Source organism: Alosa sapidissima, chromosome 15 (genome assembly GCF_018492685.1).
Source record: "Alosa sapidissima isolate fAloSap1 chromosome 15, fAloSap1.pri, whole genome shotgun sequence".
NCBI lineage: Eukaryota > Metazoa > Chordata > Actinopteri > Clupeiformes > Clupeidae > Alosa > Alosa sapidissima.
The window spans coordinates 20683539-20711106 of record NC_055971.1 but is presented as its reverse complement, the minus strand read 5'-3'; the positions used below and the strand labels follow the sequence as shown (position 1 = coordinate 20711106).

Below are 27568 nucleotides of genomic sequence, written 5' to 3'. Positions count from 1 at the left end.
ATCATAATACAATTAAGTACCCTCAAACTTTCTTCTTCGGTGGCTGATGGGTAATAAATTATGAAAACAGCAAAAACAAAAGCTTGATTTGTTATGTTTGTCTTATGAATTTTAGAACACCAATGCAAAAATGAGTAAAGCATGTTTTATCTTAAAAAAATAAAAACACCTTTTGGGCCATAAAACAAATAAATGCTGCCTGTGAAGACGGCCACCAACTAATTTTGCAGCGAGAAACGGGAGAAGTTATTTGATAGACTGCATATTTAACACTGTACCTAACAGCCCAGTCTAACATGATCAGAAAAGTTAACAAAACAGCATCTAGAGTAAAGTGGAGGTTTGGAGTCTGTAATGACTCTCAACAAAAGTAAAAAAAAAAAAAAAAAAAAAAAAAAAAAAAACACCTTGTCATCACAGGTAACAAGATGACTGCACAAACGTGCCCTTGTACAAATAATCAATAAATAATTATAAATATCAGGCAGGGTCCTTAGGGGAAAAAGGGCGAAAGCTTTGAGTTGGTTTACATTACGAATGATGCTCGGGCTCAACAACAGTTTGTGTACCTGTAGGAATGGGTTTAGTCAAAATAATCATCCACCAACCAAGCATAATGCTGCCATCCACTGTTCCATGGGAGTATGACAACAGGCACTAAACCACTTCTAAGAATAGCTATTGGTTTTCAACCAGTCTCATCACCTAGAATACCTCATAAAAGATCACAGACAATTAAGCCCCTATCCACATACACACACACAAAACTGAGTACATTACAGTTGTTCTCTATTGTAAATAAGGGTTATTTTTGTGGGTTTTTTTCTCTTTGAGTTCCACTATGAAATTTATCTATAGGTAGCAGCAGCTGTCAAGTTGGGATTTGGAGAAAACAGTGTGAAAACAGCCATGATTCCACATACACACACAGGCTTAAATCACAGCACAGCACACACAAGGGCAAGTCCTGCCAAAACAGAGTGTAGGCATTATTTTTGTTGCAAGGATCCTTGACGAAATCACAGTATAAAAAGAGTGGTCCAGTTGCTGCCAAAGTATTTCTATACAACTGATACAAAGTGTGCATGATTGCGTCATCTCTGAGAAAGCAGTGCCTGGCTATGGTTGAGTTCGTGTCTGAATATCTACCCTTCTCAGTGGGGCACAATGAAAAACTAGTAATGCAAAGTGAAGTCACTTAACACAAACTTAAGTAGCTCCATCCATTTCCAGCAACATTCAGAGGTCAGACAGAAACGATTCGCTCGAATCACCAGGGGTGGTTCATTCAGCTAGCGTGCTGCATGCTGTTGGAGAATGGATGGGGACTAAGTGTTTCATATATAGTGCAGGTTCCAGTCACTACCAAGTCCAGTTCGCTTGGGAAATGAGATTCTTACAACATGCCCCCCACTGAAAGGCTGAACAGTAAGTGATTTAATTACGTCAAGAACGTAAAAGACATAGTTTTAATTGTAGCAAAACAACTTAAGAGTAAAAAAAAAGCACGACTGTTGAGATGTGTTTGGTTAGTGTTACATAATAGATCCTAACCCCCTGATATTAAATTGTACATAAAAACCCTACTTCACTCAACAGTAGGAAGGTTCCAGAAAAAAGTGGACTTGTGCAACATGGTATCACAGAAAGCCTCAGTTACCTGCATCTATAAAAACCGACGCACTATGCCAGGGGCGTGCACAGACTTAAGGGCAGGGGCCCAACGCATCTCAAAAGGCCACCGTGTGGGGGGAGTAGCTATATAACCCATCAAACATTGGCACAACAGCCTAGTAAAAACAGCTTTGGCAAGATGGCCCATGATAGCTAACAATTAATAAAAGTATTGTTCAGGCCCTCTTACTCCTTTCTGAACCCCGAAATAATTTTGCATTCTGTAGAACTGCCCACAATACACTAGTTCAAGCTCTAGCTAGGTCACATAAGTACAAGTGAAGATTGATGTAAAGTAGCATTGACATTATCTTTGATTAATATTTCAGAAATCAGCATTTGTAACTTCATTGATCCAACCTGTAAGAAGTTGTATTGAGATTTCAAAGGTTATTTAACAATTGCACTAGTAATCATTGCCTATTCCTCATCTTGCCATGATTGTGTTTTGCATATAATTTTACAGGTGTAGAGGTATGCACGGGCACCTCTGGTAACTTTTTTTTTTTTTGCAAATGTCTTAAATAATATCCATGATGATGGGCTAAATAGGTATGTACTCCTTTTTCCTAAATGATGCCCATGTGAAATTCATGCAGTGCCTGCCCACATAGAATTCCATAGGTTTTGCATAGCATTTGAAGTGTTTTTTGTTTTGTTTTTTGGCCACAAAAAAGGGGCACTGGTTCTGTGACAATAAGAGAAGGGCTTTGGGCGTTGCAGACATCCCCCTTCCCCCAAGTGCACGCCACTGCAGAACACTCGCATGGTTGTGGCATACATGTACTGTCTGTGAAGACTCAGAGCATCACAGCACACTTGAATTCTACAGTACCATAGCTTTGTGCGAGACAGAGACCTCGGTCTCTCCTATGACTCATCATATTGACTTTGCATTTTATTTCATTCCTTATTCCTTTTTTTTTTTGGCTGAATGGTTTCAGGTACAGTATTAGGCCTCTCTCAGTGAGAGTTACACAGTTCAAACAGTACGTAAGCAAAGTAAAGACAACAAAAAGAGAGACTCCTAGAGTCATCCAAAGGCAACTAAAAGAATTAAGGGAAACAAGTGCAGACTGACTCCAGTTTGGGTGGAGCAGGGCGACACTGCTCCAAGAGGAATGTGTTCACTGTGATTCGGGACGTAGCCAGCCAGAACAGTGGGGTCCGGAACCAGTAACCAGTAATAGGGCTTTACCTTCAGCAACCGTGCTGGGGGTTTAGCTCAAGCAGTGCTAGGTGGGTCTAAAGCTGCTTAGTGAAGGGGTGGCTATAGATGTCCATAGGATCTGTTTAGATGGAATGCAATGTCAGAGAGAGAGGAATATAAGCATTTTGCTGTATTCACCGGTCCCTGTGTTTTTGTTTGTTTGTTTGTTTGTTTGTTTTTTCTGCCCACACACATACTCTCTCCCCCTGAAGTTCTTTCACTTCCTATCTGAGTCAGTGTCTGTGAACATCTGACTGAACTTGCGAAGCTGTTCTGAGGTGGTGTGGGACTCTTGTTGAAGACGTTGGTTGTTCTGCCGCAAGTTATCCATCTCTGCCAGCAGTGCCACCTTATCCTGTTTCTCCTAGGGTAGACATAAGACAGAAATTGAGAAACAGCAGAGAGAAAACTGAATACATACACACAACTACATTATATACACACACAATACAGACATCCTTGAAAATACTACCGGGAAAGCAGAGCTTTTTTCTTAAAGTCCTATTGAGGTGTATTCATAATGTGACCCACCTTCTCAAGGTCATTGTTCAGTTGCTTCAGCATTACCTCCAGTTGGTATAACCGTCCAGACAGGTCACCTTGCACCTCATCACTGTAGCAAACATATAAGACACACACACACACACACACACACACACACACACACACACACATACAGCACAGTTTGTAACATTGCTTAGTAATACTATACAATTCACTTACTAAATATCATTTTTTTGTTTTTAAAAGATTTCTTAAAAGGAGCTATGTGAAATTCTGTAGGATTCAAGTCATCTTCAAAGTACCCACGCAGCATTCCTCTACTGACCTGGTACTACAAGGGGTATTAAAAAATAGCAAGCAACTAGGACAACACTGAGCATAGGCGTTTGACATGGTGTCAAAACCTTTGTTTATTCACAATCTGTTGCTATTTCTAGGTCATTTTTTTTTAAAAAGAGCACACAGCATTACTCTTGATTTTGCTGGCAAGATAAATGTAAGGATGTCCTGGTTATGACAGCTTAGATTATTATATATTATATAAGGTCTCTAGAACATTCAAATATCAACAGATACCCTGGACCCCAGAAATTAGCAAGGGAGGAATATGCAAAACAAACTACTGTGATTATCTAAAGTCTGGGGTATGTAAAAAGGAAGCCTGTATTTACATCTACACCTACAGTACACACACACACACGCAACTACACATACAACTACACATGATCCATCATGCACTCTCACCTGGGGCTTGTCAGGTCACATCAGGGATTCCACGAAAACATTCAAGTAAAAGAACTTGCATTTAATTTGTGCAGTCGTGCAAACATCTCTATACTGTACTTCAGATTAATCCTACTATGCTTCCTCTACTAATACACAAGTAGAAACATACAATATCACAATTGCATACCAATCTGATTTTATTAAAAAAAGACTGTATGTACACAATGTCCACTGCCACACAACTGGTTTTACACAACAATAATTACAGTGTATTATAATTAGTGTAATTACAGTGTAAAGTATTGTGAAAAGCTGGGTGTCAGTTCAATAGCATTGCAAAGGACAATTGCGATAGCTTTGCATTGTGCTGGGGTTGGGAGTGCATTTATTGGGTACGCAATAGGGGTATGGAGTAGTTCAGCAAAGGGTTCACCATCATGATGGCAATCATGACAAAATGCATTCCATAGACAAAGATTCTAGAGCACTACTCTCTAAAATCTTTAGTCACTTCAAAATCAAAATACAAAGAGCTAACTACATGACGGAAGATGTGTACCTGCTGAAGGTGGGGGTTGTGCGTGGTGTCTGTGGCGTGTGGAAGTGCACAGGGCTGGCCGCTGGTTGGCTGTCTTGCAGTCCAGTGTTTGGCTCCGACAGAGAGAACAGAGACACGGCCCTTTGGACTAGAACACAATCAAACACACACACAGATGAAAAACAAGTAAGGAAACAATTAGAGGTATTCCCACCCAGAGATGTCGTAGGAGACAAGGCAGCTTCCATGATGTGTGCATCAAATGGAGTACTCGGTGTCCAAACAGTAAACACACACAAATACACTCTCTCTTTCACTCGCTCTCACACACACAAGGGTTAAGGCATAACAGATTATATGGTGTAGGCCTACAGCCCACTCCCAACCACCAGCTTTTTAACTGCAGCAACTTTAATTTGAATGGACTACATACGCATCCAAATCCTCTATGTAGGTCCACTCAAACAGACACACACACACACACACACACTCTTACCTTCGTATGCTTTAGCAGCACTGACAAGGCTTGACCACTCCAGGCCACAGGCAGTGTCAGGCAACGGCATCAGCCCTGGGTCCAGCCGCCGCAGTGGAGGCACCTTATCCATCATCTCTGAGAGGGACACCTCAGACGCTGACAGTGGCACTAAACACACACACACACTGGTTTGGACAAGAAATGTGGTAGGACTTCGACTAAATAATCTTTATTTTCCGATATTTAACGACACCCTTTATTGTGAATAATAGCAACAGATGTGGCAGATGAGTTCATGCACGGGTACCTTTCTTCCCGCCCACAACTGCCATGTGTTGCGAGTGGTTGTGCCGTCGGCTGGGGAGAGTGCAGCTGAAGAGGAGGTCGCTGGAGGCGGGGTGGCAGTCAAACAGTGGCGTGGTGGGGTAGCTGGGGCCTCTGCGGCTGCTCGACAGGCTCTCGTCGGAGAAGGTGCGCTGCAGGTTACGCCGCTGACTCTGCACGCATCAACATAGCCAACATATTAAATATCATACAGCAGTGTCAATCAATCATGTCTTTCTTTTGATGAAGAATTTTATGTGCATTGCAGAGAATGATGGCTACATTAAAAGGGGCTATGTGGCGACCCGGCTCTCTTGTAATACCACATTATACCACATGTGGCCGCTGTATTAAATACAGTACACATCATTGGAAGAGTGCCGTGTGGCTGTGTTCAAGACAACTCAGAACCTACAGATTTCCACATAGCTTAAAACTCTGGGAGAGTGAGAAGTACCTTCTCTCTGGGAGGGGTGGGGTCTGCAGGGTTGTCCATGATGATGAGTTTCTTCAGGTCGTCTTCTATAGTGCTCTTATGGGATCGCCTAGGCGAGCGGAGGTCCCTTAGGGACGCCCTCAAACGTGGCTGCCCAAACACGTTTTTACTGTTCATGTCCACCTGCCTGCTTTTGCTAACACACACACAAAAATCCCCAGAGTGTTTATGCCAAACCACAAATTCTCAAACTAGGTATAGTTTTGGACTGTGTTGCACATTAAAAACCTATCCCCTCATATATATCAGCAATATGAGCTTAACACTGATAGGCTGATGACCAGTGTAATATATAGCTTTTGGGCCAACCTGCTGCTGCTGCTGTCGGAACCGCTGGTTCCAGTGGTACTGGCCACTGTGCTGGGGCCTTCCTGCTGCCATGCAGCCTTACTGGGTTTCCCGTATAAGGCCTTGGGTGAGGACTGGGCTGTGCCTAGAGTGCCTGTGGCAGTGGAGGGTCTGAAGGGCTGGGATTTCTCTGCTGTGGGGGTCTTATACCTCTGTGGGGTGTAGGCCCTGCCAAACATAAATCCACACAAATACAACCATTATAAAAAAGGATCTCAAATTATATGACCTCAAATCCACCAATTGAAAGAGGTTTAGTTAATTTTTGAAAAATGGGAAAGGTGCAACATTAGGCCAAGAAAAAAACATTACATTTTGGAGCGGCTCAATGAAATAAGTTTCACTCTCTGTAACATTACCAGGACTTGACCCTAGGTTTTTGTGCTCTCCAATTGCCTCTCTGGTGATCAGTGTACAAACACATAAAAGACACATACTCCGATAATTATGGACTCATTAATTCGCTCACACCCACCTGGGTTTGAAGCAGTCATTGCTGCTGGCTCCCCCGGGTGCTGTGACTGTACGTGTGCGGTAGCTCTTGGTCGGGATGCCGGGAGACGAGTCCCTCCTGTTCATCTCCCCCAAACTGACGGCCCCCGAAAGCTCCTGCAGCCCACTGTAGGTGGCCGAGCCGGTCAGGGGCTTGGAGAAGGCGGCAGTGTGCCCGCGGCTGACCCTGCCCCCCTGGGCGCTGGGCGTGTGCAGCATGCTGGCGTCGATGCCGCTGTCGCTGGAGCTGCCCTTGGCGCCGAGCTGCTCGGGGTCTGGGTCTGACGGATCGCCGAGGCCCCCCATGCCCCCGGCGCTGCCTCCAGAACCGTCAAACCATCGCTCGTCACTGTGACTGCTGGACGCGTTGCTGGACAGGGTGTTGCTGCTGGAGTGGCTGGAGTACTGCACCTCCCCCTTGAGCGAGCAGAGCAGAAAGAGCGGACGAACAGATGGAACAAAGTTTTATAGACCCTTTCAACAAGGTAAACAAAAACAATGCTTGAACGTTCTATTTGGGCCCCAATCTACTTCCTCTGCATTAAGATAACATATGGAATGTTAAAAAGGAAGTCTTGTGGGGCCAACTATGATGCTGATAATGGAACTCTCTTGAAAGGGTCCATAGATAAATATTTGTGTGAAGGCAAGAGGAAGGCTTTATGGTGAAAGCCACTTCCTTTAACTTTGCTTAGTCATGATACATGATAACTAAAAGATCCAGTAAACACAGATTAAAGAGCTATGACTTTTTATATTAAGAAACTGGGGTAAAAGCCATTCCATACTATTCACTAAAAGGCAAGCTGCACTGGTTGAGTCAAGCTAAATCCTCAAGGATTTACAGACCGACACAACATGTAAGAACATGTGTTGACCAATTGCACTGTGTATTTAAGGCCTTAAAGAGACACTCCAGCCATTGATTAACCCCTAAAAAAAAACCTCATATTAGTTCCCCAAAGGTACATCTTCGTACATTTTTTCATGAAACAAATTCCTTTGCAGCCTTGAATTGGCATGTATGTATATTTACCCCCACTGCCACATCTCTTATGTGGGGAACTAATTGACCCCTACCAACATTCAGCTCCTCCTGGTTTAGGCACAGGGCTATCATATGAGTCTAACTTCAATTTACACCATGCTAGCTGTAATACTGGAGTAATTCAGCTAAGGTTGCCTAAAAGGTGATGCATCAAAATGGTAATATATCTGCTCTCTATCACTTTCTACAATTGTTAGAAACACAGTGGTGGGATAGACCAATATGAATATGGTTTGATAATGTTATTAAATGGCTAGCAATATTATGCTAATGTAAGATAGCTAACTCTGACATGTTAGCTTGCTTCTCTGATAAAGCTAAACATGCAAAATAGATTAAAGCTATTTTCCAAAATGATTTGTAAAAGTCCACCCTGCAATACAGTCAGGATTGTAGCTGGTGCACTGTCCAGCTACACTAGAAGTACACTGTTTATTTCACTCATGATGAGTCTTATGTCACCTAATGGACATGTGAAAAGAGCTTGAGTGGGTCTTTGAGATAATTGTGTGTAATTCTGGTCTAGTTACTGCATAACAAAGATCTGTTTATTGAGGTTAATTATGCTGTGTGCCGTTCTCTCACTTTTGAATGCCGGTTGGGCGATTGATTCTCTGGTGTATCTTGGCGGCGAGGCTTCCTCTGGTTCACAACGCCAACGGAAACACCACGAGTGTAGGCAGGCAGATGCCACATTGGTTCTGAGAGGGGGAACGAACACACACGCACACGGTCACAAAAGTAACGCATCAAGAGGACTTGGATTTAAAACGATACCGTTCTAAAAAAATTCCAAAACATTTTTGACTTATAGATCTCTCTCTAGGGCTCTTATTTGCCCACAATACATCTTGCACACTACATGCAGCCTGCAGCAACAGCCCCAACGTCATACCTGGGTGTGTTTGTTTTGTTTATACACATCTTAGTAACAGATCAGGCTCAAATCCAGTTGCTACATATTGAAATTACACCCAGTATGTAAAACAAGATGAATGAATCTATCATACCCCCCCCATCCAAAATCTGGTGGGTGTTGTTGCCCTTTGAGTAGACCAATCAAGGCAAAAGGGAAAGACCTGAAATACTTTTTGGGTTTCAATGAGCAAACACTCAATATAAAACTTCTTCCATTGTGCTAAGATTATGGGGGAAATCAATCAATGATGTTGTCTTTGCACTTGAACATACTTGAACTGGAATCCACAGGCTTCAAGTAGCACTTGGCATGCACTCTCATAAGTCATACCGTGACAGTAGCTTTAGTAGATGAATACAGAAAGTTGACTCAAAGTTCACTCATAAGACTAGAGCTCCTATTGGATTTACCCTCACAAAACATCAGGAACAGCTTCAGATTCCTTATTCTGGAATGGGAGTATGCTGCTACTTTACTTCTAAATGTATAAAAATAGACATTTCAGGCTGCAGTCCTGAAATTATCTGCAAAGCTTAATTGGGCATATTCATAACCACAGCTTGAAGTTCTGTGTTTACTCCACTCGCACACATTTGTTGACATAGTTGGTAACTAGTCATTAGGATGCAAACATATATTAAAATGCATTTATGCTGAAAAACTGTGTTGGTTTCAGGCCACATGTTTGTGTGTGTGTGTGTGCATGTGCGTGTGCGTGTGTGTGTGTATGCATACCATTCTTGGCCCTCTCCATGGTGCTTTCCTGACTTGTGAAGCCTGAGGAGTCTCCACTGGAAATGTCTAGATTCAGAGGTGGTTCATACATGAGACTGCGCTGGGTGCCAAACCTGCAGCAATGTACAGACAAACACAAAATACTGGATTTGAACATTTGAGACAAAAAAGACTGCTGGATCAACCACCCTTTTGTGTCAAATAACCTTATTAAAACCAAATGCATTTTCTTAAACCTCTTTATTTCATGCGGCTTCCGGCCATCACATTCTTTGCAAAATCCCTAATAATTCAATACCAAGGGACACTACATCGTTCTCTGTTCTACCCTGATGAAGGCCATGTTGGCCGAAACATGTTGACATTATTATACAAGTTCGATTTTTTTTTAAATTCAAGAAGAGTGCCTTGGAAGAACCTGTTTTGCATAGAATTTGATTTATTTAACCAAAGAGCACCTTCGGATACAAAGTGAGTTCACCCTCTTGAGGAGTGCCGAAGCCCTCCTGCTCCATGTCTTGAACACACACCCACAATGATCAGTTTCTCTGTTGGCAGATATTTGCCAAGCAGACACCACTCAAACATTCAGATGATTCAAGTGTATGTAATATGAAGTGTGTAACTAAAGCATTAAGTAAGAAGAATATAGTGACGACAAATAGGACCCCAAAACCCCAGCTACATCTTAATTTCTAGACTTAGTTTTGACTTGCAGTTGGTGACAACTGCAGTTGTTTTGTTTGCTTTTGGGTTTCACTGTTCACTGCCATGTAAAACAGGTTGAGCAAGACCAGCACACAAGCAAACTACACGCTACTGTGTGCACAACAGCATGCCTAGGGCTTCCTTACACGAGTGTCACCGTACACATGGCTATATCCAACACGCTATTGCAATCACACAACACTGCACCTCTAGACACTGTACTGAGACAGCCGATTCTACAAACAAACAACTGCACAATTTTGTATATCTATATTTTCCCCCCACAGACTGAAGCTAGTAACTTATTAGACAACAACATATGATGTTGTTAGGATGCTCAGCTAGTTTCAGATCCCTCCTTCCTGGCATATGCGGACTGGACAGATAAACGTCCAGATGCTACCCTACCTAGTAATGTATCCAAGTCAGTTAATATTTTATTAATAAGACAGTAATATGTTATCAATGACACCTCACTGGGATAAGCAACCAGGTACTTTATAAATATGGAAACACCCTTGCTGTAACTCCACTGTTTCCCTGTTTTCCTTTTTCTGATGACGAATGAAAGAAAATCCAATTTTAGTTAAAATGTTATACACTTTATACTTTTTATAGTCTTCAGAAATCTCTTGTTAAATCAGACTAAAAGTTAGAAGTGTTACTTTTACCTAGTTCTCAACAGACTACGGTCTGAATTAAGAAACAGGAACTAGAGTGAACTCTAGCTGCTCCTCTAGCAGTGCACATGCACCCTCGAGCAGTCGCTCTGCTTGTCCAAACCTGTCTGTGTTTGGCGCTGTGAAAAGAGGGCGCTGACCTGTCTGGGGATTTGTAGTGCACAAAGGGCCTGCTGAGTCCTGGCCCTGGGCCAGGGCTGGAGAAGCTGGTGGAGGGGTTTCGGAAGGGCAGGCTCCTGTCACTGCCTACTGGTGGAGACATGCTGTAATGGTTCTCCGGGTAGCTCACAGGCCTGGGACCAAAGCACAGCAACAACACTTCTTAACTGAAAGGACCAGGGCAGGCGTTTGCTTCTTTAAATTAGACGTGCCTCTTTAAATGCTTCTTTTTCCATTGTTGCTATTTTATTGTTATCATTATGGATATTTTTATTACTATGCTTAATGTAGGCTTTTCAACTTTATTTGAAACAAATAATGCTATGTTTATATACGGTAAGTCGCTTTGGACAAAACCGTCTGCCAAATACTAGCAAAACAAACATAAGACTACTACTATGTATGCACGTAAGAAGACTACTACTACGTATGCAGCCAATCCTACTATGAGGCAGCACACAATAACACTAGACAAAGCAGGGGTGTTAACACAGAAGCAATTGTCCATGAAGCGATTATGTGTAGAGCAAATGCAGCAATGTTGTCTGATCCATTTCTCTGGGCCCTGCCCCTGAGGAGTCTGTCCTACCTCTTGCTGGAGGGGTGCTGAGGCTCTCGGTAGGGAATGGGCATCATGGCCTTGTGAAGGCGTCCAGGTAGGGGCATGGGCGCAACGACAGGGGTCCAGCTGTGCGAGCGGGAGTCCAGCACGGGGAGCGGACTGGTGCCAGGCGGCCGGTCCCAGCGCCAGACAGGCTGGCGAAGGGTGGCGGGGTAACCAGCGGCCAGGGGCTCCACTTCACCCCTCTGCTCTAACGCCTTCATCTCATACTCCTCTGTGCACCCCCTGCACATGTGACACACACACACACAAGTATAAATACTGTTGCAATATTCATAAATGTGCTTGCCAATTCCAACGTTCAAAAGCTCTCCTGACCCCAAAACATTCTCGTTTTCTACGCTGCCCGCTGTGATTGTCTGACCTGCGCGCCTCGCCTTCTTCGTTGGGTGGGATGATGAGCACTTTGACGGTGACAGACGTGCGCAGGAGGTCGATCATCTGCTCGTGCGTGAGCGTGACGGCCGCCACCTTGCAGATCTCCACCAGCCGGCTGCCCTGCCGAAGGCCCGCCTGCCAGGCGAACCCGTACTCCTCCACCTCGGACACAGTACCGTCCACACGTACGTGGAAGCCCAGCTGGCCCAGGCCGTTCCGCCGCAGCGTCATGTCCGTCGTCTCACAGCCCACCGTCAGAGCCTGTAGAGAGAGAGAGAAAGAGAAAGAAAGAAAGAAAGAGAGAGGGAGGGAAAGAGCGAGTGGGATGGAAAAAGGGAGAGGAGGAGTAAGTGTTATTTCAACAATCCAATTAATTCCTATGATGTATAAACACAAGAACAGCTAAGCAATTCACACAACCAAAGGAGCCATTGTTACTGCTTAGTATGGCAGAAAGCCACATGGTGGTATGAATTTCATCCTTCTTGCTCTAACTATAAACAACAGTTGTCTGTAAGAAAAAAACTGTTGTCACTTTGGGCTCATATTTTATGTTGAATTTATATAATTCAATAGAATGAATTGTCTTCCAATATAATCATCATCATTTACAAAGAAAAGGCAAAATGTAAAAGTTTGGCTAGAAGATAATGAGAGGGAAAGGGAATAATGTGAAAGGGATTTCATGCTCTTTGGCTATTGTTTTGCTACAATGAGTTGCACTGACTTATTAACAATGTCCAGAGTCCAACATCAAGCCTCTCTATCGAGGACAGCAAGATAGGTGCATGTTCCCTTAGTGGCTTAACTTTCCCCTCCCAGATGCCCAGACAGGAGGGCGAGCCAGACACACCTAAGCCAACTTCAGCGCAAACAAACAGCTGGAGGCCTCACCTTAAGTCTCTGAACAACCTCTCGGATGTCCTGTGCACAGCCCTCAGGCACTCGCAGTGAGACGTGGTCCCCGCGCCCAAAGTAGATCTTCAGGGCTAGCCTCTCTGGCATCCAGCCGATGATGTCGGCGCAGAAGCAGTTGAACACCACCTCTTTGGTGCCGAGGTCGGCCAGCAGCACGAACTCCTTGGAGATGCCCAGTGCGCACGGCAGGTCCGCCGAGCCGCCACCGGCAAAGTCCTGCGCCAACACACGCCAGCTGACCGCCCCCACGGAGTCCTGCTCGGCGCCGTCACGTGCCCGCACCCGCTCACGCCGCTTGGACGCCAGCGAGATGAGGTTGTTGAGCTTACCCGAGGTGTCCAGCGGCGTGCTGCTGACGCAGTTCTGGGCCAGGTCGCGCAGGTATTCCTGCCGCGTCCGCGTCGCCATGGTGTGGAACTTCTCCGACTTGTGCGCCGCGTTCTCGGCATTGATCACCTTGGCCAGCAGGAAGCTGCGGAAGGCCTCGGGGTCACGGAAGGTCACATTGCTGGGAGGGATGGGCGGTCCGAACGGAGGCACATCTTTCATGCGGGTTACAGCCACACTGCACGGAGACAGACAAGCACTTCAAATTGCTGCTCTGCTCTATGGTACATAACGAACTGTACGCAATCTTGTGTTAGTCGGTTTTTGCCATAATATGCCAATATTACTGCTACCAAGATTCAAATGCTTGCTGTATTACATCGAATTCACTTATTAGGCAAAGGTTTGCCATCCTTAGTAGCAGGTAGCAGAAAGTAAGAGCTAGTAGCGGGTGTGAAGAGACTATTACCTGTAGCTGGTACTATCAGAGCAAGGGTTGTGCACGCGCACGATGATGAAGACATGCTGGAAGTGCGAACGGATGTTCTGCGGAGTGAAGGGCTGTGCGCCGGGCTCTTGAAAGATGATGGTCACGATGTCATTTCCTATGTGCCTCTTCCTCAGGAGCTGTGTGGCATAAATAGGCATGAATAACAGAGGACCAGGACAATTCTACGGTCTAAATAGATAACATGGATATAAAAAGGATGGAGAGACAGGGGAAGACCATGAGCTAAACGTAGGACAACAAAGGGCTTCATCAGATTTGCATTTGCTGTATTAAATGTTAAACAGAAAAAGAGTTAAGTGGCCCACTGTAAGGGTATAGGGATTAGAGTTTATGAGAAGGCCTACAGAAATTGCAAATTCTTTTTGAAGGTTCTATTTTGCCGCAGTTTATCAAAAAATACTTGTTCATTGTCATGGCTCTTCACTCATTGTTTTGAAATTTGACAACTGAACAAATGCATCGCAAATTTTTCCAAGTAAGCAAGTTAAGTAAGAATGCCTCACAATGGCAATGAATGGAGTGAAAAGCTTCCAAATGCTACGTGGCAGGGTGGTGATTCTTGTGGCGAGGTCTTACCTGCTGGGGGTTGTTGGGCATGTACGGGAGCATAGTAGACACGTGGAACATGATCTCATAGCCTTGGTAGGTAGTGTACACCGAGTGAGTACCAGTGGAGTCGGCTGCATTCAACACACACACACACACACACACACACACACACACACCAGAGGTTAATATTTGTCTAGGCATGTTGACCTATTGTATGTTTTCTCACATGGCTGTGAATGGAGAGCCATTACTAAAATCCTCTTCTTTGTAGATGCATTTTAGAGGTGATTTCCTCAGTTTAATAACAGGTGTGTATGGCTTCTATTCTTATTTTAACTCCATGTGCATTTCTGAACAGGTGTGCGTGCTACTCACTCTTGGTGTCGAGCTGGGCGGCGTACTTGGTGAACCCCCTAAGCAGCACCTGGTCCCCCAGCAGCTGCAGGAAGGTGCTGAAGGCAGGACTGGCCTCCTCGTTATTATACATCTCCTCCTCTGTGCTTTGCCCCGCCCGGCACAGCAGGATGCCCACCTTATGCTTCTGACTCAACTGCACAGGCACACACAGATGCACACACACACACACACACACAGGTACACACGCACAGGTACACACGCACACATCCACACACACACACAGGTACACACGCACAGGTACACACGCACACATCCACACACACACACACACACACACACAATATCAATCAGGAAGTGTATATTTGTGTATATACTGCTTCAAATGTAAAGCACTTTGAGCTGCATTCCGTGTATGAAAGGTGCTATACAAATAAAGCTTATTATTATTATTATTATTATTATTATTATTATTTGATGCAGATGGATTTTTATGCCTCCTCATTCCATTCCCACATGCAAACGGCATCAAAGAGTTAGAGGCATCAAAGAGTTAGAGTACAGAGTACGCTCACACATAAAACAAATACTTCAGGGCTTTATCACCATGCAACAAACATGATTACTGCCAAAAACCATTAAGCCCCAGTGCTAATCAGCTTAATGCTACACACTCATACTTCAAAGTCCATTTTCTCTAGCCAGCCCAGACATACCCATGGTCACTAAAAGCAAACCCTCCAATACGAACAAACACACACACATATCTTAACACTCTCACTCACCCCCTGCTCGTCCAGTTTGAGGAGCTGTTCGGTCACTTTGGGCGTGTTGAGGGCCAGTCGCAGGCACGCAAGGTTGAGCTCGGGCACAACGTGCTCCAGCACTTCCTTCAGTGGAAGGCCGCGGACGGTGCCATGCTTGGCTGTGGAGGGCACGGCATCCTCCAGTATGGCCCCGCGCAATGTCACCAGCTGCACCGGAGGACACGCACATCACATTCGATTAGCGCCACTGCCAACTAAAAATAATACTGCAGGAGATTACCCCTGGAAAGGTGACCCATCAACCCTTGGGCCTGCACTATGGCAAGCACAACTGAGCACAAACAAACATATTTATATGCCATTTCATATAAACAAATGCAGCACTAAGATGGCTGCAAAATTATGAGTCAACCCTCAGCTAACCCTAGCCTATAAAATGTAGGGCACTGTATATTGTCAAGAGACAATGAGTGAGAGGGTTTCTACTTGTCCAGGAGCAACTGTGTTTTTTAATGGCGGTGGATTTGAGAGGGAGAGTGTGGCGAGCCAGGGTAATGACAGGTGAATGGAGGCTGCTGATGTCGGGGGAAGCTGGTCATGTGACTGGACTGCATTGTGTAGCCTGGGCGTGTGAGAAAGGGAGAAGTCCTGAGGCAAGTGGGACAAGTGAGTGAATGTGAATGAGGCCGAGTGTGTGTGTGTGTGTGTGTGTGTGTGTGTGTGTGTGTGTGTGTGTGTGTGTGTGTGTGTGTCCGTGTGTGTGTGTGTGCGCCCGTCTGTGTGTGCGCTGCATTGTTCCTGCAGAACAAATATGACGAGGCAAGGCAGCCATGAAATCCCAACAAAACCAACAGAATAAAGCAGCAAAAACAGCTCCACGGCCATTCACTCTTTGTCTCACTTGGATTCTCACTGTCTCTCTCACACATATTTTACAGGGTGTATACCGCAACTATAACTGCAACTAAAATGCTATTTACTATCTTAGTATGTTTTTCTTGAAGCAATGTGCATGGCTTGGAATTCAATTTTCTTCTTACTATGCGAGTCAGATCTTACTGAGGCTCCATTCCACAGATTCTTTAGCTCTGTGTGTGTGTGTGTTTGTGTGTGTGAGACAGAGAGAGAGCGTGTGTGTGAGTGTGAGAGAGAGAGAGAGAAAGAAAGAAAGAAAGAAAGAAAGAAAAAGAAAGAAAGAGAGAGAGAGAGAGAGAGAGAGAGAGAGAGAGAGAGAGAGAGAGAGAGAGAGAGAGAGAGAGAGAGAGAGAGAGAGAGAGAGAGAGAGAGCGTGTGTGAGTGTGTAAGTGTGAGCGAGGGAGAGAGAGAGAGAGCGAGCGAGAGAGTGGGAACTAGAGGGACAGTGTGGGAGGGAGGATACTCACAGCTATGTGCTGTTGAGGAGTATTGAGACCGGCTAACAAAGGGCTTACAGATGCCACTCTTTCAGGCAGCTCTGTGCTTTGTTTGACTTGGCTTGACCCTGTCTGGCCGCAGCAGGTGGAAATTTCCACTGGCACACTGCGAGGGTGTGTCAGTGTGTATGTGTGCGTGTGTGTGTGTGTGTGTGAGTGTGTGTGTGTACTTGGGGCAAGGGAAATGCAAGACGTCCAAGAATATGGCAGCATGGCTTGTAATTATCAATCATCATGCATGAAAAGTTCAACATCCTACTGAAAACACACACACACCTCACAAGTGCGGACTATGAGGCGGTACTGGTACTGATCCTTCAGATCTCTGGTGTCCTCCAGCTTTTCCCTGCGGATACTCAGAGCCACCGGACCCAGCTTGTCGTCCGTCCCAAAGTAGTTGCAGTGCTCTGGAAGTGAAGAGAGGCAAAGCCGCTACAGTGACCCAACACAGGAACTGACCCACATTTGGAGACTTTGAGTGGATGCTATACTGTTAGTAATTCTTGTGTGACTAGCATATAAAAGGCCCTGTGTGGGGGTATAGTTAAGAGCCTTTGAGAACTTACCTTTCCCCAGGAAGTGGTCATGGTAATAGCGTGCTCCAAGGTCCACATGCTCGATGCAGGGAAGTCGGAGTCTTTCAAGGCGTAAAGCTTGCTGGTCTGGCGGTACTTCTAGTACTGACACACTGGCATTACTGCAGCGTAGCCAGTGCCTGCCCACTGCACCGCCACCCTCGCCAGCCTCCCGCTGCTCTGCCAACGAGCCGAGGAAGCTGAGGTTGCGCTCTATGTGCCCGCCCGTCTCGTTGAGGAAGTGCGGGCAGCTGAGCAGCAGAGGACTGCCAGGGTCGGCAGGGCCAGCGGGGGAGGCCGAGTCTCTAGCCGCCATTTCGTCGGCGCCACTGAACCTGGGCGAACCCTCGAAACCGCCCAGGTCCAGCGTGCGAGTGGACGCCGACAGGGACACAGACGCGGCCGACGCACCTGTGGCGGTATTCCGCCGCTGGGTCTGGAAGCCGCGCTGCGCGCCAGCCTCCAGCAGGTCGAACCGGATGCTCTGGGCGTCGTAGTGGCCGAAGCTCCTCGTGCAGACCCAGGAGGTGCCGCTGTGCTCCGCGGGTAGGCCGTCGTCGGCTTCGCGGCCCGTTATGATCTCCCCGCGGCTTGAGCTGCGGAGTTTGCGGAAGAGCGACGAGGTGCCGAGGGAGGACTCTGTGCCGCCGCTCTTCCTCCTCCCGCGGCTCTCTGCCCTCTCCTCCCTGGCGGCGGTGGTTGTGCCAGAGTCAGGAGTGTCCTCCGGCTGGGCTGCAGAGCCACTGCGCTGGCCAGGGCACTCCTGCTGGAAGTGGCTGAGCATGTGGAGGAAGCTCTGCTCGGGGATGCCCTGCACGTCGATGGAGGAGGTGCTGCCGTACTCGCGGATTAGCCCGGCGCGGCTCTGAGCCTCTGCCTCGTCCTGCTCGCTGAGGGTCACCTCGCTGCTGGAGCGCTGACGCAGGGGCGCGAAAGCCGACGCCGACGCCATGCCCCCTCGGAAGCCCACCGCCACCGTTTCGCCGAACTCCGCGTCCCGGCCCCGCCGCCACGGCATGCGAACCAGGGCGGCGGCGCGCGAGGGACGCTCATCAGCAAGCGGGTAGGAGCACTGGCCGTTGTCCAGGGACTCGTGGGACTGCTCGCGCCGGGGCGGCCACTCCAAGATCCGCACCCGCACGCCCATCTTCGGCACGGACACGCGGCCAGGCTGGCCAGAGGTGGCGGCGGCAGCGTGGTCGACTGGGGGTGTGTGGCCGTTGAGCAGCTGCAAGGGCTGTTGCATTGGGGGGGTGTCACACACCCCTGAGTCTGTGTACATGCTTAGGGGGCCCAGCGAGCGCTCGGAGCCGCAGCACAGGCTAGGAGGGAGCGGGCCGAGGGCATGGCGGGCTGAGGGGGCAGTGGGGAGCAGGGCTGAGGATCCACGCCGCCACCGCCGGTCGCACTGCCCACATGGAGGTGTTCAGGATGGGGAGGCCAGGCTGCTCCACCTCTGAGTTTGTTCCAGTCACAGCAGTTTGGCTCAGCTGTCAGCTCAACCTGTGAATCAAACACAACAACAACAACTGCCATTTAGCGCTTCAACAGGACACCCCAAGTGCTTTACAGTGAAAGGGGAACCTCACTAACCACCAATAGCCCTTCCTATTACGCCCGAAGGGCTAACGAAATGGTCAACAAAACACAGCAGCCCACAAGAGAGGAGAAAGCAACTTAAAGCTCACACACAAACATCACATAAACCACACAGCAACAAAAGGCCCTTTCTTCATGACAAGTAAGTCTTGAGTTTTAACTAGTGAACCAGTGTTCTCTATTCACTTCCCACAATCGAGACAAAGGCTTCTGGTAGATGATGATGAAGTGTTGTGTGGGAGGCAGCGAGGCCTTGCTCACAATAAAGGAAGCTGATAGATGGGGGCATTAGTAGAGGGAGGGATCTGACAAGGGCGCTGGCTCACAAGTAACCTTAACTCTGCTTGACAAACTGGGTCATCTTACAAGGCATTGTGGGTATGACAAGAACATGAGTCAGCTGACCACTTCCCAGTCCGAGGTCATCTGACGACTCTGTGCAATAAATTATTACTGCAACATTCAGATTAGCACATACACTGCAATGAAAAATATCCTTCCAATGACCAAATTTCACCGTTAAAAGGAATATGGAGAAGCCAAAAGTAGAACGGTATCAACTGGTGCAATTTATAGCTTGGCCTTGACAGCACTGAAGGTTTTGGGGGCAAGGGAGAAAGGCACAGCTGTGCTGATACACCATTCAAGGCCTGGCGAGCATTGGTGGGAGACAGATACGGAAATGGTGTCAAAACTGATGACAGGACAGGGGGGTCTGACATGTTAGGTCACAATGAGCAGACCCAGCGCCATCCATACATTAATACATAAGGAAAACCAACAACTCAAACACGTGACAAAATAAAAGTAGGCCTACAACTTCTTAGGGATTTGGAAAACCTACAGTAAAAAAAATAATCTCACATTTGAAGTCTTAAACCACTTAACTCATTGAGAGCCAAAAACGTAATATTACGTTTTTAGCCTTTTTTTTAATTACAAAACTAGACACTCTAACACACCTTATATGTGATTTTGGGAACTCTGTAATGAATGGAAATGAAATATATGACGATCGAAAACTCATGAAAACGCACAATCTGGACATTTTATCATAACTCGGTTGCCGCTTTGGGTCGAATCAGTGACACATGCACGTCAGGTCAAAACCAGGGCATTTTCGTGGGTCTATCACTAGGTGGCAGTCTCGCCAGGTCTCGCTGATCACTTCCCGGAAAGTTTACACAAGTAAGTAACAGGCAACACTTCATATTTCATGAAAGACGTTATATCTCCATTTCTAGAAAAAAACAGCGATTTTGATGAAAACTAGCCACTGTTTAGCTTGGGATTTCTCAGGAACAGAGGCGTGTAGAAATACACGGTTTGTACCCACGAGAGCTTAAAGTCTCACCTTTCAATCGAGCCATTGTATGTGTTCATAGCTATAACACAGAATATGCTGTGGCTGTACAAAAATCATCAACAATGGTCTAGATTGCTGGCACAGCTTGGCATTCAATGAGTTAAAGTATTAAAGTATGCTTGATAAAGCCTGTGAATGCTCACTGCTCTATTTACTAAATGTTTGCCAGCTCATGAGGACACCCCTCCCAAGCTAGAGGGGCTGTAGTCTAACCAGAGCCAATCTTCCAAAGTAAAAACAAACGCTTAAGAAGAAATAAACAAGACGCAGGCTAGGGCCTGCCAGGAGAAAAACTGTAGACTATAGAACTTGCACATAATAATTCCAACACAAATATGTCAAGTCAACACTCAACAGCCAGCCACCATTCATGAGGCCAGACAACAGGCCGAGGCGGGAGTAGGCCATTTACCGACAATGGCGATACGAGTCACCAGGTCATTGAAAAGCAAGTGGGGCCACGTTTCAATCTCACAAGTGAGGTCCCTTATGTCTGCAGAAGGCAAATTAGACACTCACACATAATCAAAGCATTTGGATCGGACTGCCAACAGGAGAATCACAGAGGGTGACCACAGAAACATCTCTAAAGGGCATACAGGACAATGGACCTGAAGAGTTAATAAATACCTGGGTTCATACGCAAAAGTCCAGCAACAAACCCGTGTCAAGAGAGCATGTTACAATGCAAAGGAGTATACAAATATATAACTACATATGTACCGCAAAGCGGCACAAAATATGACCGCCGCTCAGTCCTGCACATAGTCTCCGCAAAAATAAATCATGATTGTCAATTTGTCTCCATCTCCTACTCTTGCAACTTTTGTGTATGTAAATGAGTGTGAGCGTTTGCTTTTGTGTATATGTATGTTTCTCTGTGTGTGTGTTTTCGCTTGTGAGTGTGTGTGGGGGGAATGGGGGGAGTGTGTGTGTGTGTTTGCTTGTCTGCATGTATGTGTGTTTTATGTGCCTGTGTGTGTGTGTGTGTGTGCGTGTGTTGGCTTGTGAGTGGGTGTGTGGTGTGTGTGTGTGTGCCTGGGTGCATGCGTGCCTTTGTGTGTATGTATGCCTACATGTCTACTGTGTGTTTATGTGTGTGCATGTGTCTTTATGCGTGTGTTTATGCATGTGTGTGCATGTGTGTGTCTGTGTGTGTCTGTGTGTGTCTGTGTGTGTCTCTGTGTGTGTGTCTCTGTGATTTGACAGACGCTTTTGTTCAAAGCGACATACAAATACAAGACAACATAATACTTAAATTTTTACATATATTAACTTATTGTATGGTCCCCCATGAACGGAATTTCACGAAACTTGGCATGCAGAGGGTGTCATAATGATCCTACACTTCAAATTCTGTGCAGTTTTGAACCTGTAAGCCAAAGATACCTCTGATTACAACATCTAATTTTTGCTTTTTCATTTTTAACTAGCTATACATCAAATGAGTGGTTATGGAATGGGTTGACATGGCCCCTTGAGATCAACATACAAAAAAAATCCTAGGCCCTACGGTTCTTGAGATATTCACAGAAAACTGTGTCCACCCTACCCTCCTTTCGGGGGGTCCAGTCAGGCAGGGGGGTGACGGATCAAAACGAAAAACAATGGTTCAACATGCCCAACAAGTTTCGTGCACCCTGGTCTTTCAGTGTCCCGGGAATCGCTGACACAAAATTACTGAGAAAAAAAAACTCTGACTAAACGTTCGCTGCACGGCGGTCAAATTTAATATATATTGTGTGATACAGCTTCAAAAGATAAGATGGGATGAAACCCTTCAAGACAACTGGCAACTGTTATACTTTTCCCTTCCATTAAGTCTTTAGGATAGTCCAGTGTTTCTAACCACACCACTTAGTTACCCAATTTCAGTGTCAAGAGTGAGCACTGAGCATGCACCAAGCTGTCAGTGCATCAGGATTGGTACATTGTTCCTTAGCCAAGGGGACTACTATGGGGGACAGGCTTAAAAGAATACTACCGTCCAGACACAAACATCATCCTTGGCTACACCAATAAAGCCAGACACTTTGTCACACATCAAATTCAATGCTGGACAATATCAATAGAATCATACAGACAGACAACATGACTAGTATACTCTTTCAATCTGGGTTTCCCGTTAATACCTTTAAAACCAAAGCAGATACTTTTAAATGAAAATGTATCGGACTTTAGCTTAATGTTCTACAAAATGTCTACTTTAAAACATGTTTTTTTTTTTTGTTTGTTTGACCACATTTGCTCAATGATGTTTTCTGTGCCACTGGAAATGCTTTAGGAATGCACATGTTTGTTTATGCCAGTGAAAGGTCTATCATTAATGAATGCAAAAGGGATGGGCCATCAACACCCATCACCATTTTTAGCAGATTCAACTGAATTGACTTACTTTACAAAAAAAACAACATGACACAGAGCTGTTGGCAAGCTACTTCCATGAGTCTGCCAAGTGACTAAAAGTAGGCTGTTCGTTTAATTAAATTCAAACAGCGCTATCTTGTTGCCTAGCATACCTAGATAGTATTAATTGCTTCTAGTTAGCGACCCTAGGACCCTATTAATCACTTGTCAACGCACTGGGTACCCCTTCAGTATCATTTACAGGGTAGTCCTATGGACTTTCATGGAAGCCTACACACTGAAAATGATGATAACGGTGTACCCAGTACATTAAAACTAGATAGCAAGGGCAAAAAACAAATACTTACATTCTGTTGCTTTAAACCCAATATACATACATCTTTCTATTAATAACATACTGTATATATTTAAATAGCAGCTTGATTTATTCTTCAGTGTAGACTTCCATAGTAGACTGGAGAGACAGGGGTCAACCTCAAAATATCCATTCACTGCCACAGGAGCATGACAGCTGATCTAGTGTGTAGTGCACCGTTTGGAAATCCCTTCTCAGTTTCCCTCCACTCCCAATGTTTACTTGAATTGACATGCACACAGATAGCGTGCTCTCTCTCTCTCTCTGTGTTTGTGTGTGTGCATGTGGTAATGTTAATGGGTGGCGGTTCTACAGCTCTGCTTCCCTATCTATAAAATCCCCCGCAAGCCATTGTCAGGTGGTGTAACCAGTTATACCACTTGAGATCCACTGAAATGCCCTTTAGATAGATCAGATTTTCTGTCTTAATATAGCACTACTGTTGGCTGAAATACAACATTCAGGGGCTGATTTAGTCATTCAGTAGTGTCTGGCCGGGCTAAATGCGTAATTGTACCTCAATTAGCCTGCATTACACAATTTCAAAGCATCCCAAACATCAAAGACAGTCACTTCAGCTCAGTCGGTCATGCATAGGAAGTGTAAGAAGACGGTACAGGAAGACAGCAGTTTTCAGGGGCTCATAGGAAGAGCCCATTTCCCACATGCTTAGTTGTCATTAAAAGCTGTTGAACTCAAGTGGTTTACTTGCAGCTTGCAGCCAAGTAGTCAGTAGTCACAATAGGGTCATTCCATGTTAAAACAGCCAATATCGTGGGTATCATGTACATGACACCTCTCAGATTTTGCTGCAAAGCGGTAAATATATGCCTTATGTTGCCAAACAAAGGAATCTGAAGTTTCAGGTCAATATCTCAAACGGTTTGCCTGTGGTGTCCATTTGAATTTCGGGTGCCACGGCCCTAATTGACACATTGGAATTTCATTTCATCTTTTGCCATTTTTGGAAGCCCATAACGTCAGTTCTAATAGTGGTAGAGGGCTGGAAACTGGTGTGGTAGTTCATTGTAGCCTATACTACACAATTCTGGAGGCAGAATCAACATTCCTTACTGTTTGGGTGAGAGGTGCTCCTAAAAAAAGTCCTAAAAAATGTTGAAGGCATGTGTGATTTTTCACTTTTTGGGTGGCCCTAGCACCACAATTAATGATCATATTTATTCTAAACAGGATTATTTGTTATATGTGGGAACCTTGCTCTTGCCAAAATGAATTTGAAGGGTATGGTACCACTGGTGGGGGTTTTATGGGGGTCCAAAAACCCTCTCCGGCAGAGGTGACTCTTTTGGAACCCCATATTTGGACCCTCAAATGACCATGTGGGCACTTGATGATCCTAACGGGATTTATACCAGATAAAGATACATATTTGTAACTTAGTATTATCCTCAGTGATGGCAAACAATTAAATACTGAGACTGTCACGGATTAACCCCTTATCCCCCATGAAAGAGATCCCCCAGCCCTCTACCACTATTAGAACTGACGTTATGGGCTTCCAAAATGGCAAAAGATGAAATGTGAAATTCCAATGTGTCAATTAGGGCCGTGGCACCCGAAATTCAAATGGACACCACAGGCAAACCGTTTGAGATATTGACCTGAAACTTCAGATTCCTTTGTTTGGTAACATAAGGCATATATTTACCGCTTTGCAGCAAAATCTGAGAGGTGTCATGTACATGTACACTTTTCAGCAAAATCTTTAGTGTGGAATGACCCAATAAACATTCAGAATATTATCCACTAAAAAAATGTAAGAATCTAATCTAACTGAAACTAGCCAAAAGGTAGCCTAGTGTTAGAATTACTGCCTTGACTAGGATACTGATCACATGTGTGCCATACCATGTAAAAATGTCCTACCACTGAACCCAAGATTTCCTCCAACACAATGAGTGGATGTCACTATCAACACAACCGACACTGGAAACTAAATTAAACATTTTAAGACTTGTGGTAACACTGAAGTGCAAAGCCTTAGTTCAAAAAGTAGCCTATGTAAAAGTCACTTCCAAGCATGCATATGCAAGCCACGGTGTCAGTAACACATGCAGATGAGCCTGTTGTATGTATCTGTGTTTAAATCTGTCAGAATGTCTTTGCATTTTGCTTATATTAACTCAAGCAGAATATACCTGCAGTTATGAAACAATGTGCATAAATAAATCTGTATTATTTCGGTAAACCATCCCTCTCACATTCTAATATTGTACTATACAAACAAAGCTAACTAACCAAGCTTCTGAAAAGTACCGTAACACACCAGTTAAAATTGGATTTAGGGAATGCTGAGGAGCCCTGCATTCCACTGTGCCAGAGCTGTCAGAACAATATCATTCAATTTCTTTGTCAGCAACAGCAGTACTGGCCATCATGCTGAGGGGGTGTGTTGTCCTAATAGGCTCAATACACCCAGAGAGGTGTGACCAAGGATGTCAGGAATAAGACTGTATCTGCCACTGAGAATGGCCTATTTAGGTGAGACCACAAAACTGGATTTTCCCTCAAAACAATTAAATTTACTTAACTAACACAAGGGCAGAAATATGCACCCAACACTAATGTAATATAACAAAAGAAAAGGTAGCCTGACAGAATAGCTTTTGTTTGCTTTTGTTTAATGTACATTGTAGGCCTAAATTGTGTAATTGTAGAAAGCTCTTCACATACTGAGTTTGCAGCCTTTAGCAATAATAGCAGCAATACACAATACTGGAAAATACTGTCTATCTTTTCAAAATTCGGGATTGTCCTTCATAAGGAATTTGTAGAAAGTGTACATAACTGGATGTAGTCTACAAAACAACAGTAATAGAAATTATACTTTCCTTTTCTACAGCAACATCCCAATAATTCATGAAAGCAATAACAATTTTAATCGGGTAGAATCCCGGCTAACTACTTCTTTCCATGGTAAATACAGCAAAAATATTGTCCTTTTTCTTTTAACAAAGAGTAAATCCCCAATGTCAGGATTCACCAAGCCAATACGCAGTAGCACTTTGTAATACAGAAAATATAGTACAAAGCCAGAAACCACAAATATAAACATTGCAAAAGGGCAAACGTTATATCTTCCAGATGTAAGCGCAAAATGCAAAACCTCAGAACCGGCCCAGCAAACATTCGCGAGTTGTTTCTCTTTCACTAGACAAACAACTCGGGAATCAGGTTAACGATATCCTGGTTTTGTTTTGTTTCGTTTTCATGTTTTGCTTTTGATTTCGCTTAAGATATAACAAAAAGACTGATACTAACGTTATCTCCTGTCTATTCCCTACAGACACGGTGGATGAAACCCAGGATTTGAATCACTCACACACCTCTCGCCCCCATGTCGAACATTTCTTGCATTCCAACTCTCGTCTACTGTTAGATAAAAAAAAAACAGTCGACTGGCTAGGGTTCATCATGCACCTTATAGTTTGTTTTGTTTCATGTTAAATCACGTTAATATGCAAACAATGTGCGACTGAATGTTGACTGAAACCAACAGGTCACTAGCGTTGAAGCTACTATAATGCAGGCTAGTTCCCGTTGCTAACTAGGTAGCTACGATATAGATATAGAAACTTTGGAATTTACAGACTTCTCCAATATAAAGTTCAAATACAGATGGAGAGCACCATTGCACAATTTCAAAATATGTTACCTGAATAACGACTCTCCGTATCAAGGCTGTATAATAATAATAATATTGATCAGCACAGCTAGTTAGCTGTGTTTTTACCGCTTGAGTTTGGTTAGACAAATGAGGAATTTTATGGAACTTGTAGTTTCGAGATGGAAACAATGGCTTTCCCATCATGGCAACTTTGCGGAAGTAAAAACTACAAATGTCCAACACACTCTTACAGACAACGCGTGCGCAAATGGATGAAGCAGATCAGGAAGGACTACAACAGGATTCTCTTCATTCCTAGAATTCAATTCATTAAACCCAAATACACATAAAATCCAAGGCTATGTCCGAAAAAAATTACTACAACTAGAGATTAACGTTACGCGTACAAGATGTTTCCAAAAAGCGCAACAGTGAAGAAATAATACAGGCTTTCTTGACACGACCAACGCTACATTAACATCCCTGAACAAACGATGGGATAGCTGGGTTAGCCAAGTTATCTTGCCGCTAGCTAGCTGGCTAGTTATTTGCTAGCCACCTCGCTTGTTAACTCGACACTTTGAGGCGCTTTCTGTGATCCAAGATGTGTAGTAAATGCGAAGCTATGGAGGTGAAAGCTTACCTTGTAAGATATGTATTCCCCGTTGCAAGTTAAACTTAAATTGAAACGGCGATGGCGGGCTTAAATTCCGATATTTCACCAACGCCAGTGGCACAGTTAACCACAGTAGCTCGCCAGGGTTTTCCAGCTTGGGTGGCTTGACTGCTGGCAACAAAATC

The 27568-nt window shown here is 44.8% G+C and overlaps 1 protein-coding gene across 4 annotated transcripts; it reads right to left on the bottom strand.

Moving 5' to 3' along the window:
• Positions 1 to 300: 300 nt before the first annotated feature.
• On the bottom strand, positions 301 to 27568 carry sipa1l3 (signal-induced proliferation-associated 1 like 3). 4 transcript variants are annotated; one of them, XM_042063686.1, is made up of 22 exons: positions 27411 to 27568; positions 17444 to 18955; positions 17154 to 17284; positions 15484 to 15672; positions 14720 to 14894; positions 14372 to 14475; positions 13754 to 13911; positions 12934 to 13522; positions 12026 to 12300; positions 11629 to 11886; positions 11021 to 11173; positions 9493 to 9605; positions 8424 to 8539; positions 6774 to 7207; positions 6260 to 6466; positions 5912 to 6086; positions 5438 to 5627; positions 5149 to 5298; positions 4674 to 4800; positions 4133 to 4138; positions 3416 to 3497; positions 301 to 3248 (listed from the first exon to the last, which is right to left on the bottom strand). In XM_042063686.1, exons 2-22 carry the CDS (start codon positions 18732 to 18734, stop codon positions 3102 to 3104), a joined length of 5070 nt encoding a protein of 1689 aa, XP_041919620.1. In that variant the 5' UTR covers positions 18735 to 18955; positions 27411 to 27568; the 3' UTR covers positions 301 to 3101. The 4 variants fall into 4 exon arrangements, with proteins under 4 accessions (XP_041919620.1, XP_041919621.1, XP_041919622.1 ...); XM_042063687.1 differs by lacking the exon at positions 27411 to 27568 and adding an exon at positions 26816 to 26903; XM_042063688.1 differs by lacking the exon at positions 4133 to 4138.